Source organism: Balaenoptera musculus, chromosome 5, assembly GCF_009873245.2.
Source record: "Balaenoptera musculus isolate JJ_BM4_2016_0621 chromosome 5, mBalMus1.pri.v3, whole genome shotgun sequence".
Lineage (NCBI taxonomy): Eukaryota > Metazoa > Chordata > Mammalia > Artiodactyla > Balaenopteridae > Balaenoptera > Balaenoptera musculus.
In genome coordinates this window covers 56,300,231-56,318,264 of record NC_045789.1, presented here as the reverse complement: position 1 = coordinate 56,318,264, position 18,034 = coordinate 56,300,231, and the positions used below count along the sequence as shown (strand labels likewise).

General features: G+C 34.3%; 1 protein-coding gene across 1 annotated transcript in view; it reads right to left on the bottom strand.

Annotated features, from left to right (window-relative positions):
* Positions 1–18,034, bottom strand: part of EPHA5 (EPH receptor A5) — a 313,822-nt gene that overhangs the window by 81,530 nt on the left and 214,258 nt on the right. Inside the window, exon 8 of the mRNA XM_036854004.1 lies at positions 1,809–1,914. Within this exon, the coding sequence (XP_036709899.1) occupies positions 1,809–1,914 (106 nt within the window). The remainder of the gene's footprint in view (positions 1–1,808; positions 1,915–18,034) is intronic.

Here is an 18,034-nt window from a genome sequence, read left to right as displayed (position 1 = left end):
ACTTTATTTGTTCTTTAATAAACCTTCAAACACACAAATTTATTGGCCTTTAGACGTCTGCTCTTTCCTCCATTTTTATTCAGTGGACCCGACAAATAATATTTTCTTATGATCCCCATGTGCCTAAATATAACTAATGCTTCTGGATTTATTGGAAAGGAAGAGGCCAACCATTTCTCAGAAGTAAATAAATGATATTACAAACCAGCTTTGCAAATGTATCATAGTTATCCACCCTTTTGGGGTAGAAAAGACACATTATCTCATGGTAGTTTTCTTAGTAGTTACAATTAACTCAATTCAATTATCTTACTTGATCGAAACCTGAGCAGAGTTTTTATGACAAGACTGGTGGAATTAGCTTCTCTTCCAGAAAGCAGGGACAATGGTAGAGCATTCTCCCAAAGTGACTTCAGAGGGAAGAGATCAGTGGGGCACGAGCTAGCCGGCCTCTGACTGGGAAGGACTGGCTGTCCTCAACAGAACACAAACTTCTTCCCAGTTTGTGGGAAGAATTTAGAATTTAGCAATTCTAAAAATGTATCACTGCTATCCTAACATTAAAAGTAAGCAATGATTTCTTAGGAAAACTTTCCACACTCAAATCAACAAGAACTAGAAGAAAGGGAATTTTCAGAAAAGAGAAAGGACGTTCAAGGGAAGTAACAGTGTTTTATGAAAATAAAATGTCACTACTGTAATTTAAGGATGTAGTCATACATCTTTTCAGAATACAATATGCAGTATATTGAAAATGTCTAATTCTATATATTTGTGAGTTGAGTAGGTGCTGAAGAGTCAAAAGTAAATGAGTAAAACAGTACAAAATCAATATGAATATTGATTTTATGACTTTTTTTGGGACCTTATAGTATATTTTTGTGTATTTGTGCAGGTTTAAATAAATATCTTCATGAAGATTTTCATGAGATTTTCTATAACAGTCTAACACCAAAACATTTTCAAATGGACAGCTCTCATTATGGAATATCCCTTCTAATAGTGGCCTGGATGAAAAGTGAAAATACATTTGCTGTAGGAGTAGAACACACTCACGCTTTTATTTGTTTATTTTTTTAGGAAGGTTGATTATGCTCAGCTCAATGTCAGGAGATACCTTCTACATAAGCTCTTGCTGGGGCTCTATCTCTTTTATTTTTGTTCAAAATGAAAAATGTAGATAGGTAATACACATATTAATGTATCTATTGATACAACATTCAATAAAATTCACTTTAAATCAGTATACACTATGATTGATGTATTCAGGTTGAAATCATTCAGAAGCTGAAAATAAATGCAATCATAAAAAATGGGTGGTTATTTCTCAAAATGCTTGTTTGTGGGTGTGTCTGCTTTGTATCCATCACCCTGTTAGGATAGAACTCTGGCTAACTAGAATTATTAGTTTTATTCTTCTAAAATATCAGGCACAGACACAGACCTTCCCAAACACTAAAATTGAAGCTTTTGAGAGGATACTTCAATACTTTTGAGAGGAAAAATAAAATTCAGGTTAAAATAAACTATATCAGAAAAAGATATGGTTATATTAACAACATAATAAATAATAACAAGTTAATACTATTCTTGTGTAGACAGTATACCTGGAAAAGAGGAATTGTGTGCTTAAAAGTTAGCACTAACATGGACAAGGTACGGCTTGAGAAATACATCCTACATACAGGTTATCTACTGATATATTGCTCGCCTCATTTGTTTCGGGATATGTTTAATAGCCATATGGTCAGATCAAGGTAAGGAAGAGATCAGCTGTAAAAGTTCAGAAGCACAGCTTCCTGTCTTACCTTCCACTGAGGAGGAAGCCGATAACCACTGCCAACAAAATGACTCCCACTGTCACAGACACAGCAATTATAGGAATCTGGCTTTGATCGCTGGATGCTGCAACTGCTGATAGGAGACAGAGAAAATATAGCCTGTGGTTACAGGGATCATATGCATTCAAATAAGAGCTGCTTAATAGTCAGTAATCAATGCAAGGTTTAAGCAATTCACCCACACTTGGCTAAGATTTCCCCTTATATCTCTTCTCAATGGTGTGTAATTGAAAAGACATCTTCAGGAGGAAATATTTATTCTCCAAATGGAAATTGGAAAGAACCACTAAGTCACTGATTATTTCCTTATCATAAAAAAGAATGTCATTGTTTGTATAGTATTAATTTAGCAATCTTAGGTTTGCAAGACAAAATGGAACTTTGTTTTTGATTTCAAACACCTCCTAAATAGGAGGTGCTAAGTATATGAGATTTGACGTTTTTAAGAGTTTGCATGTGGCCATTCTCTAGGAAAAAAAAAGTCTCATTATATTAGATAGGACTTTTTCTTATAGATATAGGTTGAAATGTCCAAAATGTCCAAAATGATGTGGCTATGACCTCGTATGATATCACTATTTTGAATATAATTTTAAAAACTATAATTTCAAGCAGAATATAAACACTAAATATACTTTATTAGTAGGAACGCTTTTTCAAAAATATCAAGGCATACATTTAGAACTTTGTATCTACAGTAAGATTAGATTTGTTTACATGATCTTTTTTAAATACACGAATTTAGATGAAATATTTTATATTTTAATAACACAATTACTATCATAAGAGGAATATGAACATAATTAGATAGTTGTACCTAAAAAAGCAAGGGACTTTTTCTTTTGTGCTGATAGCTAAGTTGATTAAAATAAGAAACTTATAGAGCAAAATAAATTTTATTAATGTTCTCAAGAAACCCTCAATAGGATACCTTAGCATGCTTATTGTTTAATGACATTATCATTTTGATAAGTTCAGAGTGGCATGATAACAAATTTTACGTCACCAAAACTAATAACAACTATATTTCCCATGTTTTGTTTTTCACAGTCTCTTACATGATCTTGGCCCTATCAATAGTTTTGGACATTTAAATGCTACCCTTTCTAGTCTTGTCATCTCATCATTTATTCTTTTAACCAAAATTGACTGACTTTCTGACAACCTTCTTACACTGATCTACATTTTCAACCCTTTCAGATCAGTCTTCAAGAGCCCAATATCGGCAAAAAGTGGTTCATGTATGAGGAAAACTACTACTTACAATAGAAATCTATACTCTTCCCCTCCCTCTTCTTGGATAATAATAGTTGCAATTCAAGGTCCCTTTACCCTGCTTTTTCCTATCCTCTGATGCTGAGGTCTGTGGTAGAGAATTTATTACTGGTGAACAGTATAAATGTAGTAGGGCAAAGCTACCCCACTATCACTAGTAGTAGCCTTCCCCAAGATTTGCTTTTTTAATTTCTAAATTTAAATTACTTATTTTCTCAGTCGACTTTCTTTTTGGCAGGTGGCACTGTTTCTAGAGAAAAACATGCAAATTTGGTCCAAATAAGTTCAATGTTATTTCATTTGTGCTCCAAAGCTTTTGATTCTCTCTTTTAATTTCCTTACAGAGTCATCCCCATAATGAGTCTTCCTCATTTTCTCAGTAGACTAATCCATTCTAACTTCCCACATTTTAGAAATGTTAAACTTTATAGATAAAAGAGAGTGATCAAGTCTGAACTCCATGGTTAAATACAACTCTATACCCTTCTTTTGCTTTACCTAACTCCACTGTTAGAATCTTTCTTGCCTCTTCCAAGATAATGATCTTTAAAGATCTCCCTCCAGGAGAGATTATCATTTCCTTACAGACTGCTTCTCTGCTACTTACAAGCCTAAACAGATAATTTCTCTTGGAGAGAACAAATTCTTATACCTAAACTTACTGATATTATTAGTTCAAACTGAATTTGAATACAGGTCCAACATTTACTGTACATTTGGGTTAAGGCAAATTATTTAACCTTGTAAAGTCTCATTTCATTAATCTCCAGTTAGGGATAATTTCCCTGTATCATTATATTTCTGTTTAGAGATAACACTTAGCATAGAGCTTCAACTATTGCCAGCCTTATTTAAATAGAAGATATTACATATACATATTATCTCCTGTTTTATTTGTCATTCTTATTCTCTCCTATTTTTCAGCATCTTGACTGAGTCATCCAGAGCCAGCCTCATCTTCTGAGAACCAACATTACTAAATTTCCTCTGAAACGTCTCTTCTGCCTTTGAGTTCTATGCATGATATATTTGCCATATGTAATGAGTACTTCTCCATTTACCTTACCATACACTATAATGAGGTATTTGACCTTGTTGAACATACACTCCGCCTTTTAAACTCTTCTCTTGTTTCTATACATCAGATGAGATGTTTTCTCTTTTTCCCACTCTGAAGCACTGCTTTGTCAGTTCTGTTGGCTCTGAATTCTCTTCCAACATTTTATGTGTGAGCAGTTCCTGATGAATGCTGGTTCTTAATCCTTCCCACTTCTTTCCAGCTCTCTTTCTATCTCTTTCCATCTTTCTCCCTTTCTACCTCTTTTTTGCCCTACCTCTCATAGATATTTCTTTGCTCATGGCATCAGTTAACTATAAGCTGAAGAGTCCCATATTTATATCTCCAACTAATATTTGTCTTCAGAGGATCATTCTATTAAAAAAAAAAATCAAAACCTCTATTCCCTTTATTTGGATTTTATTTTCACATAAAAATAAACATGTTTAAAATCGACCCTTATACCACATCCACCCCCAATGGCATTTAAAAAAAAAAAGCGTCAATAAATAAACATACCATAAATCAAACCAACAAACCAGACTAATTTTATCTTTTTCTGGTTTCTTTTAAGTAGCGCTGAATTTTTCTTAACCCCTACTTACACTTAATCACCAAATATTTTTGTGTTTCTTTTATGTTTCTCCGCATGCATTACTTTTTATTTCATCCAACACTCACCTATTTGATTCAAATCTGCTGGAATATGGTTCATACGTTTTTTAAGTGCTCCCTTTGACTTCTACGTACTCACATGAAATATCAAAAAATATCACTTTGATCACGTTTCTCTGAACAAAAAGTTAATAAATACCTACTGCCTATGGAAAAAAATTTCCAAATTCTCCATCTAGCATTCAAAAGCCCTTCTAATCTGACTCTAACAAATCTTTCTGGTCTCAATGTGCCAGTTTGGGACTCTGAGAGATAGGGTTTTGGAGGAAGCAGTCATGATTAATCAGAAGTAGGGATCAAAACAGGGCAATTTCAGACCAACCAAAGTATTAATTTTGAGAAAAAGTACGGTGCTTAGAAGTGTGGAATGCTTCATTTTTTAGTAATTGCCAAGATCTCTAACTTAGCAATGTGCTAAAATGTGCATGTAGGTATAGGATAATATCTTGCAATAAAACAATTGTTAATGGCATGGCAAAACTTTTCAAAAATGTTTAAATTAATATATTTTATGAAAATACTTTGTAAGTAATGTCAAATCACAAATGTTCATATTTACGTTTTTATCTGCTGTCCACTGAAATCAGATCTTTTTACAAAATAGGCAATTAAATAAAGGGACTGTGAGGAAGAATTTTAAAAATAAATTTTCATTTATTTTTTAAAAGTTTGCAGCATTTTTTTTTAAGTTACCTTCCTTCCTTAGGCTTGCTTTCTTTCTTTCTTTTTTTTTTTTGAATTTTTGAATTTTATTTTATTTTTTTACACAGTAGGTTCTTATTAGTTATCCATTTTATAAATATTAGTGTGTATATGTCAATCCCAGTCTCCCAATTCATCCTACCCCTGCCCCAACCCCCACTTTCCCCCCTTGGTATCCATACGTTTGTTCTCTACATCTGTGTCTCTATTTCTGCCCTGCAAACCGGTTCATCTGTACCATTTTTCTAGGCTCCACATATATGCATTAATATACGATATTTGTTTTTCTCTTTCTGACTTACTTCACTCTGTATGACAGTCTCTACATCCATCCACGTCTCTACAAATGACCCAATTACATTCCTTTTTATGGCTGAGTAATATTCCATTGTATATATGTACCACTTCTTTATCCATTCATCTATCGATGGGCACTTAGGTTGCTTCCATGACCTGGCTATTGTAAAGAGTGCTGCAATGAACATAGGGGTGCATGTGTCATTTTGAATTATGGTTTTCTCTGGGTATATGCCCAGTAGTGGGATTGCTGGGTCATATGGTAATTCTATTTTTAGTTTTTTAAGGAACCTCCATACTGTTCTCCATAGTGGCTGTATCAATTTACATTTGCACCAACAGTGCAAGAGGATTCCCTTTTCTCCACACCTTCTCCAGCATTTGTTGTTTGTAGATTTTCTGATGATGCCCATTCTAACTGGTATAAGGTGATAACCTCATTGTAGTTTTGATTTCCATTTCTCTAATAGTTAGTGATGCTGAGCAGCTTTTCATGTGCTTCTTGGCCATCTGTATGTCTTCCATGGAGAAATGTTTATTTAGGTCTTCTGCCCATTTTTGGATTGGTTTGTTTGTTTTTTTAATATTGAGCTGCCTAAGCTGTTTATATATTTTGGAGATTAACCTTTGTCCGTTGATTTGTTGGCAAATTTTTTCTCCCATTCGGAGGGCTGTCTTTTCGTCATGTTTGTAGTTTCCTTTGCTGTGCAAAACCTTCTACGTTTCATTAGGTCCCATTTGTTTATTTTTGTTTTTATTTCCACTACTCTAGGAGGTGGCTCAAAAAAGAACTTGCTGTGATTTATGTCAAAGAGTGTTCTTCCTATGTTTTTTTTTTCACACACACACACTGTATTTTATTTTTACAAGAGATAAATAGACTGACAGCAAGCATTGTACATGGATGACCACAACAAAAGCAACAATGATTGCAATTACCAAACATGAAACACACTCATACTATGTCATAATATTGACATTCAGTCCAGTAATCCTCCACTGTAACAGCTCCTTTACTTTGCAATGAAAATTGATTTGTATATTCTTTGCCTCTGAGTCCTTGTGGGATTTTTTTTTTTTTAATTCAGACAGAAAGTCACAAAAATTATACTCATCCTCATCAGTTCACTCAGTCCCATATAATTAATTTTTTTTTCATCTTGATCTTTTGTTAGCACTTTTATGAGTTCATCAGTTTTTCATTAGAGTTCTGAAAATGCTTATTCATTCAGTTCAGCAGTACAGTCAGTTACCAGAAACCTGTACTTGTCAGAGTCTTTTCCATGAATTTCTTGAAGATGAAACCCTTTTATAGGAACATATTTGCAAAAGCATCATAGTACACCCAGAACTGTCTGTAAATGACAAAAGACTTAAAAATGACCACAGTTAAAGATTTGATGAAAGTTCATAATAATGCACTTGGCAAGAAAATTAGTTATTTCTGAGATATACATTTTAAAGTAATAACTAGGATTATTACTTATAACATTATACCAGAACATATAAGATTTTTAGAAATTTCATGTAATGTCTGAAACATTTATATTAACATATTTCCATACAAATAACCCAATGAAAGTTTAGTATTAGTTGTTTTGTTTGTTTGTTTTTTTATACTGCAGGTTCTTATTAGGCATCAATTTTATACACCTCAGTGTATACATGTCAATCCCAATCGCCCAATTCAGCACACCACCATCCCCACCCCACTGCAGTTTTCCCCCCTTGGTGTCCATATGTCTGTTCTCTACATCTGTGTCTCAACTTCTGCCCTGCAAACCAGCTCATCTGTACCATTTATCTAGGTTCCACATACATGCATTAATATACGATATTTGTTTTTCTCTTTCTGACTTACTTCACTCTGTATGACAGTCTCTAGATCCATCCACTTGTCAAGAAATGACTCAATTTCTTTCTTTTTTATGGCTGAGTAATATTCCATTGTATATATGTACCACTTCTTCTTTATCCATTCGTGTGTTGATGGGCATTTAGGTTGCTTCCATGACCTGGCTATTGTAAATAGTGCTGCAATGCACATTCGGGTGCATGTGTCTTTTTGAATTACGGTTTTCTCTGGGTATATGCCCAGTAGTGGGATTGCTGGGTCATATGGTAATTCTATTTTTAGTTTTTTAAGGAACCTCCATATTGTTCTCCATAGTGGCTGTATCAATTTACATTCCCACCAACAGTGCAAGAGGGTTCCCTTTTCCCCACACCCTCTCCAGCATTTGTTGTTTGTAGATTTTCTGATGATGCCCATTCTAACAGGAGTGAGGTGATATCTCATTGTAATTTTGATTTGCATTTCTCTAATGATTAGTGATGTTGAGCATCTTTTCATGTGCTTCATGGCCGTCTGTATGTCTTCTTTGGAGAAATGTCTATTTAGGTCTTCTGCCCATTTTTGGATTGAGGTGTTTGTTTCTTTAATATTGAGCTGAATGAGCTGTTTATATATTTTGGGGATTAATCCTTTGTCCGTTGATTCGTTTGCAAATATTTTCTCCCATTCTGAGGGTTGTCTTTTCGTCTTGTTTATGGTTTCCTTTGCTGTGCAAAAGCTTTGAACTTTCATTAGGTCCCATTTGTTTATTTTTGTTTTTATTTCCATTACTCTAGGAGGTGCATCAAAAAAGATCTTGCTGTGATTTATGTCAAAGAGTGTTCTTCCTATGTTTTCCTCTAAGAGTTTTATAGTGTCCCGTCTTACATTTAGGTCTCTAATCCATTTTGAGGTTATTTTTATGTATGGTGTTAGGGAGTGTTCTAATTTCATTCTTTTACATGTAGCTGTCCAGTTTTCCCAGTACCACTTATTGAAGAGACTGTCTTTTCTCCACTGTATATCCTTGCCTCCTTTGTCATAGCTTAGTTGACCATAGGTGCGTGGGTTTATCTCTAGGCTTTCTATCTTGTTCCATTGAACTATATTTCTGTTTTTGTGCCAGTAACATATTGTCTTGATTACTGTAGCTTTGTAGTATAGTCTGAAGTCAGGGAGTCTGATTCCTCCAGCTCCATTTTTTCCCCTCAAGACTGCTTTGGCCATTCGGGGTCTTTTGTGTCTCCATACAAATTTTAAGATTTTTTGTTCTAGTTCCATAAAAAATGCCATTGGTAATTTGATAGGGATTGCATTGAATCTGTAGATTTCTTTGGGTATTATAGTTATTTTCACAATGTTGATTCTTCCAATCCAAGAACATGGTATATCTGTCCATCTCTTGCTATCATCTTTAATTTCTTTCATCAGTGTCCTATAGTTTTCTGCATACAGCCCTTTTGTCTCCCTAGGTAGGTTTATTCCTAGGTATTTTATTCTTTTTGTTGCAATGGTAAATGGGAGTGTTTCCTTAATTTCTCTTTCAGGTTTTTCACCATTAGTGTATAGGAATGCAAGAGATTTCTGTGCATTAATTTTGTATCCTGCAACTTTACCAAATTCATTGACTAGCTCTAGTAGTTTTCTGGTGGCATCTTTATGATTCTCTATATATAGTATCATGTCATCTGCAAGCAGTGACAGTTTTACTTCTTCTTTTCCAATTTGTATTCCTTTTATTTCTTTTTCTTCTCTAATTGCCATGGCTAGGACTTCCAAAACTATGTTGAATAATAGTGGTGAGAGTGGACATCCTTGTCTTGTTCCTGATCTTAGAAGTAATGCTTTCAGTTTTTCACCATTGAGAATGATGTTTGTTGTGGGTTTGTCCTATATGGCCTTTATTATGTTGCGGTAGGTTCCCTCTATGCCCACTTTCTGGAGAGTTTTTATGATAAATGGGTGTTGAATTTTGTCAAAAGCTTTTTCTGCATCTACTGAGATGATCATATGGTTTTTATCCTTCAGTTTGTTAATATGGTGTATCACATTGATTGATTTTCTTATGTTGAAGAATCCCTGCATCCTTGGGATAAATCCCACTTGATCCTGGTGTATGATTCTTTTAATGTGTTGTTGGATTCTGTTTGCTAGTATTTTGTTGAGGATTTTTGCATCTATATTCATCAGTGATATTGGTCTGTAATTTTCTTTTTTTGTGGTATCTTGGTCTGGTTTTGGTATCAGGGTGATGGTGGCCTCATAGAATGAGATTGGGAATGTTCCTTCCTCTGCAATTTTTTGGAAGAGTTTGAGAAGGATGTGTGTTAGCTCTTCTCTAAATGTTTGATAGAATTCACCTGTGAAGCCATCTGGTCCTGGACTTTTGTTTGTTGGAAGATTTTAAATCACAGTTTCAATTTCATTACTTGTGACTGGTCTGTTCATATTTTCTATTTCTTCCTGGTTCAGTCTTAGAAAGTTATACCTTTCTAAGATTTTGTCCATTTCTTCCAGGTTGTCCATTTTTTTGGCAAAGAGTTGCTTGTAGTAGTCTCTTAGGATGCTTTGTATTTCTGCTGTATCTTTTATAACTTCTCCTTTTTCATGTCTAATTTTATTGATTTGAGTTCTCTCCCTCTTTTTCTTGATGAATTTAGTTAATGGTTTATCAATTTTATCTTCTCAAAGAATCAGCTTTTAGTTTTATTGATCTTTGCTACTGTTTTCTTTGTTTCTATATCATTTATTTCTGCTCTGATCTTTGATTCCTTTCCTTCTGCTAACTTTGGGTTTTGTTTGTTTTTCTTTCTCTAGTTCCTTTAGGTGTAAGGTGTAAGGTTGTTTATTTGAATTTTTTTTGTTTCTTGAGGTAGGCGTGTATAGCTGTAAACTTCCCTCTTAGAACTGCTTTTGCTGCATCCCATAGGTTTTGGATTGTCGTGTTTCCATTGTCATTTGTCTCTAGGTATTTTTTGATTTCCTCTTTGATTTCTTCAGTGATCTCTTGGTTATTTAGTAACGTATTGCTTAGGCTCCATGTGTTTGTGTATTTTACGTTTTTTTCCCCTGTAATTGATTTCTAATCTCATAGTGTTGTGGTCAGAAAAGATGCTTGATATGATTTCAATTTTCTTAAATTTACTGAGGCTTGATTTGTGACCCAAGATGTGATCTATCCTGGAGAATGTTCTGTGCACACTTGAGAAGAAAGTGTAATCTACTGTTTTTGGATGGAATGTCCTATAAATATCAATTAAATCTTTCTGGTCTATTGTGTCATTTAACGCTTGTGTTTCCTTATTAATTTTCTGTTTGGATGATCTGTCTATTGGTGTAAGTGAGGTGTTGAAGTCCCCCACTATTATTGTGTTACTGTCGATTTCCTCTTTTATAGCTGTTAGCAGTTGCCTTATGTATTGAGGTGCTCCTATGTTGGGTGCATATATATTTATAACTGTTATATCTTCTTCTTGGAATGATCCCTGGATCATTACGTAGTGTCCTTCCTTGTCTCTTGTAGCATTCTTTATTTTAAAGTCTATTTTATCTGATATGAGTATTGCTACTCCAGCTTACTTTTGATTTCCATGTGCATAGAATACCTTTTTCCATCCCTTCACTTTCAGTCTGTATGTGTCCCTAGGTCTGAAGTGGGTCCCTTGTAGACAGCATATATATGGGTCTTGTTTTTGTATCCATTCAGCAAACCTGTGTCTTTTGATTGGAGCATTTAATCCATTCACGTTTAAGGTAATTATCAATATGAATGTTCCTATGACCATTTTCTTAATTGCTTTGGGTTTGTTTTTGTAGGTCCTTTTCTTCTCTTGTGTTTCCCACTTACAGAAGTTCCTTTAGCATTTGTTGTAGAGCTGGTTTGGTGGTGCTGAGTTCTCTTAGCTTTTGCTTGTCTGTAAAGCTTTTGATTTCTCCATCAAATCTGAATGAGATCCTTGCTGGGTAGAGTAATCTTGGTTGTAGGTTCTTCCCTTTCATGTCTTTAAGTATATCTTGCCACTCCCTTCTGGCTTGTAGAGTTTCTGCTGAGAAATCTGCTGTTAACCTTATGGAAGTTCCCTTGTATGTTATTTGTCATTTTTCCCTTGCTGCTTTCAATAATTTTTCTTTGTCTTTAATTTTTGCCAATTTGATTACTATGTGTCTTGGCGTGTTTCTCCTTGGGTTTATCCTGCCTGGGACTCTCTGCACTTCCTGCGCTTGGGTGAGTATTTCCTTTGCCATGTTAGGGAGGTTTTCAACTATAATCTCTTCAAATATTTTCTCGGGTCCTTTCTCTCTCTCTTCTCCTCTGGAACCCCTATAATGTGAATATTGTTGAGTTTAATGTTATCCCAGAGGTCTCTTATGCTGTCTTCATTTCTTTTCATTCTTTTTTCTTTATTCTGTTCCACAGCAGTGAATTTCACCATTCTGTCTTCCAGGTCACTTATCCTTTCTGCTGCCTCAGTTATTCTGCTATTGATTCCTTCTAGTGTATTTTTCACTTCAGTCATTGTATTGTTCATCTCTGTTTGTTTGTTCTATAATTCTTCTAGATCTTTTAAAAACATTTCTTGCATCTTCTTGATCTTTACCTCCATTCTTTTTCCAAGGTCCTGGATCATCTTCACTATCATTATTCTGAATTCTTTTTCTGGAAGGTTGCCTATCTCCACTTCATTTAGTTGTTTTTCTGGTGTTTTATCTTGTTCCTTCATCTGGTACATAGCCCTCTGCCTTTTCATCTTGTCTATCTTCTGTGAATGTGGTTTTTGTTCCACAGGCTGCAGGATTGTAGTTCTTCTTGTTTCTGCTGTCTGCCTTAGTCAGTTTGAACCCTTTTTAAAGTTCCTTGATGGGTTTTAATTATTGGCTATTTCATTTGCACTGATTAATTTGTGAGATATTTCTTTTTTTTTTAAATATAAAATTCAGTATTATTTTATAATTGGTTTGTAACTGGAGTATGATTGCTTTACAATGGTGTGTTAGTTTCTGCTTTATAACAAAATGAATCAGCTTTACATATACATATATCCCCATATCTCCTCCCTCTTGTGTCTCCCTCCCACCCCCTCCCTATCCCACCTCTCTAGGGGGACACAGAGCACTGAACTGATCTCCCTGTGCTATGTGGCTGCTTCCCGTTAGCTATCTATTTTACATTTGATAGTGTATATATGTCCATGCCACTCTCTTCTCATAGGAAATAATTCATCAAGATTTTTTACTATTTATTCCTTTGTTTGCCCTGACAGCATGAATAATATCTCCAACGACATCAACTAAATTTAAAAGATATAGATTTTATGAGATACTATCAATATCTTCATACTTGTTCATTCTTTAGCAGTGGTTAAAAAAAAAAAAAAAACAAGTAAGCCCAGTATGATTCATGATTATCCTTTTACATTTTGTTAAAATTTTTAATTTTTAAAGATATGAACCTCTAGTCACGCATATTGCCTATTTTCCTATATATGTTTATTAAGAATTACTTGATTTATAATGTAGTTTTGGAAGAATAGCTGCAGAATATTTTGGAAATATTTAAAAGTAAATTTTGGAGCAATGAAACACACTACTATCAAAAGAATGTTAATTATGAAAATTAATATTCTTTCTTAAATAATATGTTTCTTTGTGCCAATTATTATATATTTACATCATCCCTGGAAACTTTAAGATAGTATCTGTTGAGAAATCATTTTGTTTTCCCTTATTTTGCTTCCCCACTCCTGGTTACAAATCCATATTACATAAATATTCTCTAGATACTTGCTACATATTTGAATCATTGAGTTAATCATTGAAACTAAAGAGGTTTGTTAGAGACAGATTATAAGGGTTTTCTAAGGCCAGGATGAGAATTTTGGATCTTTCTCACACAGCAAAAAGTATCTGTTAACTTTCTTGATCAGGAGAATGTGATCAAAGTTATAATATTTGATTTGTAATATGAGTACACAGGAGTTGGGAAACTGAAAACAGTATGGCAGGCAAATAAACACATGAAACAATGTTGAACATCATTGGATATTACAGATCTCAAATAAAACCACAATGAGATACCACTACTCCCCTGTCCAAAAGGACAAAATAAAATAGTGACAACACCAAATGCTAATAATCATGTGGAGAAACTGATCACTCTTACATTGCTGGTAAGAATGTAAAATGGTCACCACAGCCACTCTGGAAAACATTTTGTTGGTTTCTTACAAAATTAAACATGCAATTACCACAAGACCCAGGTAATTGTATTCTTGGATAGTTATCCCACGGAAATAAAAACTTAGGTTGACACAAAAATATATACATGAATGTTCATAGCATTTTTATTGATAATAGCAAAAACTGGTATCAGCCCAGATATCTTTCAACAGGTGAATGGTTAAACAAACTATGGTACATACATATCATGGAATACAACTCAACAATGAAAAGAAACCAACTTGATATGCACAACAACTTGGATGAATCTACAGGGAATTATGCTGAGTGAGAAAAAAATTCCAAACTAAAAGGTCATGTACTGTATGATTCCATTTACAAAACATTTTTAAAATTTCAAGATTTTAAAAATGGATGTTTAGATTTTAGTGGTAGCCAGAGATTAGTTATGGAACAGGAATTGTTCCTGAAGGCGGTAATTGTGTTTAAAAAAGAAACAGAAAATATAAACAGACCAATCACAAGTAATGAAATTGAAATTGTGATTAAATACCTTCTAACAAACAAAAGTCCAGGACAAGATGGCTTCACAGGTGAGTTCTATCAAACATTCAGAGGAGAGCTAACACTCATCTTTCTCAAACTCTTCCCAAAAATTACAGAGGAAGGAATACTCCAAAACTCATTCTATGAGGCCACCGTCACCCTGATACCAAAACCAGTCAGAGGTACTACAAAAAAAAGAAAATTATAGACCAATATCACTGATGAATATAGATGCAAAAATCCTGAACAAAATACTAGAAAACAGAATCCAGCAACACATTAAAAGAATCATACACCATGATCAAGCGGGGTTTATCCCAGGGATGCAAGGATTTTCAATATATGCAAATCAATCAATGTGATACACCATATTAACAAATTGAAGAATAAAACCATGTGATCATCTCAATAGATGCAGAAAAAGCTTTTGACAAAATTCAACTCCGATTTATGATAAAAACTCCCCAGAAAGTGGGCACAGAGGGAACTACCTCAACATAATAAAGGCCATATATGACAAACCCACAGCCAACATCGTTCTCTATGGTGAAAAACTGAAACCATTTCCTCTAAGATCAGGAACAAGACAAGAATGTCCACTCTCGTCACTCTTATTCAACATAGTTTCGGAAGTCCTAGCCACAGCAATCAGAGAAGAAAAAGAAATAAAAGGAATACAAATTGGAAAAAAAGAAGTAAAACTGTCACTGTTTGCAGATAACATGATACTGTACATAGAGAATCCTAAAGATGCCACCAGAAAACTACTAGAGCTAGTCAATGAATTTGGTAAAGTTGCAGGATACAAAATTAATGCACAGAAATCTCTTGCATTCCTTTACACTAAGGACGCAAGATCAGAAAGAGAAATTAAGGAAACAATCCCATTCACCATTTCAACAGAAAGAATAAAATATCTAGGAATAAACCTACCTAAGGAGGTAAAAGACCTGTATTCAGAAAACTATAAGACACTGATGAAAGAAATCAAAGATAACACAAACAGATGGAGAGATATACCATGTTCTTGGATTGGAAGAATCAATATTGTGAAAATGACTATACTATCCAAAGCAATCTACGAATTCAATGTAATTCCTCTCCAATTACCAATGGCACTTTTTGCAGAACTAGAACAAAAAATCTTAAAATTTGTATGGAGACACAAAAGACCCTGAATAGCCAAAGCAATCTTGGGAAAGAAAAACAGAGCTGGAGGAATCAGACTCCCTGACTTCAGACTGTACTACAAAGCTACAGTAATCAAGACAATATGGTACTGGCACAAAAACAGAAGTATAGATCAGTGGAACAGGATAGAAAGCCCAGAGATAAACCCATGCACCTATGGTCAATTAATCTATGACAAAAGAGGCAAGGATATACAATGGAGAAAAGACAGTGTCTTCAATAAGTGGTGCTGGGCAAACTGGACAGCCACATGTAAAAGAATGGAATTACAACACTCCCTAACACCATACACAAAAATAAACTCAAAATGGATTAAAGACCTAAATGTAAGACCGAACACTCTAAAACTCTTAGAGGAAAATATAGGCAGAACACTCTTTGATATAAATCACAGCAAGATCTTTTTTGACCCACCTCCTAGAGTAGTGGAAATAAAAATAAAAATAAACAAATGGGACCTAGTGAAACTTAAAACCTTTTGCACAGCAAAGGAAACTATAAACAAGACAAAAAGACAGCCCTCAGAATGGGAGAAAATATTTGCAGACAAATCAACGGACAAAGGATTAACCTCCAAAATATATAAACAGCTCATGCAGCTCAATATTAAAAAAACAAACAACCCAATCCAAAAATGGGCAGAAGACCTAAATAGACATCTCTCCAAAGAAGACATACAGATGGCTGAGAAGCACATGGAAAGCTACTCTACATCACTAATTATTAGAGAAATGCAAATCTAAACTACAGTGGGGTATCACCTCACACTCATTAGAATGGGCTTTATTGGAAAATCTACAAACAACAAATGGTGGAGAGGGAGTGGAGAAAAGGGAACCCTCTTGCATTGTTGGTGGGAATGTAAATTGATGCAGCCACTATGGAGAACATTATGGAAGTTCCTTAAACAATGAAAAATTGAATTACCATATGACCCAGCAATCCCACTACTGGGCAGATACCCAGAGAAAACCATAATTCAAAAAGACACATGCCCCCCAATGTTCTTTGCAGCACTATTTATAATAGCCAAGTCATGGAAGCAACCTAAATGCCCATTGACAGATGAATGGATAAAGAAGATGTGGTACATATATACAATGGGATATTATTCTGGCATAAAAAGGAATGAAATTGGGTCATATGTAGAGATTTGGGTGGACCTAGAGACTGTCATACAGCGTGAAGTAAGTCAGAAAGAGAAAAACAAATGTCGTATATTAACACATATAGGTGGAATGTTGAGAAATGATACAGATGAAGTGGTTTGCAAGGCAGAAATAGAGACACAGATGTAGAGAACAAACATATGGCCACCAAGCGGGCGGACATGGGGGGCGGGGGTGGTGGTGGTGGGATAAATTGGGAGACTGGGATTGACATATATACACTAATATGTATAAAATAGATAACTAATAAGAACCTCCTGTATAAGAAATACATAAAATAAAATTCAAAAATAAAATAAAATAAAATAAATAATAAAATAAATGGTCATCCCTCGGGGAAAAAAAAGGGGGGGCAACAGCAGAGATCCTTGTGAGGTTGACACTATTCAATATCTTGACTGTGATGGTAAATACACGAACCATCACAAGTGACCAGATTGTACAGAACTTAATTCATACCTGTCTACACACATACACACAAAGGAGTACAAGGAAATGTAAGATTGGTGGATTGCATCAATGTCAATATCCTGCTTTTGATGTTATACTATAGTTTTGCACAATGTTACCACTGGGGATACTGAGCAAAGTGTGCAAGAGCTCTCTCTGTATTGTTGCATGTGAATCTACAATTATCTTGATAAAATTTTCATTTAAAAAACAGAATAGCATTATTCTAGCAGTTGGGCTATACAGATTTTTGAATCAAATAGGTAAGAATTAGATGAGAGAAAGTATATTGAGGAAAAAACAATCATAAAAGAAACAGAAATGTGTTCAGTAAATCTTGGGCAAGTAGAGACTAAGAAAGATTCAGTGATGTTTCCATAGTTTCAAGACAATTTATATTAAGGAAAAACAAAAACAAAACAGAAAAAGAGCTAGCTAGGTTACCTGGATGGTTTCATTCATGCTAGGTTTATTTGTTGGCATGTTTTTATCATCGCCATTGGGAATAGGAATAATAAAAGGGGTCAATTTTAAACACATTAATAGTATGCACAACAAAATTAAAGTGGGTTACAGTCAGTTATAAAACATAAACTAAAACCTGACAGAAAAAAAGCTGGAGATTTTCCACCCAAATCCTCACGGTAAATAGTTTTTCTAAAATAATTATTTTGCATTCTTGTTTCTATTATTTGCATTTGGTTTTAGGGCTATATTTTTAACACAGAAGATAACGTAGATGAAAAAGGAAAGTTCTTCATAACAATTTTGTAACTGAAGTATAATATAAATTAATAATTAATAAGTTTAAAAAATTAAG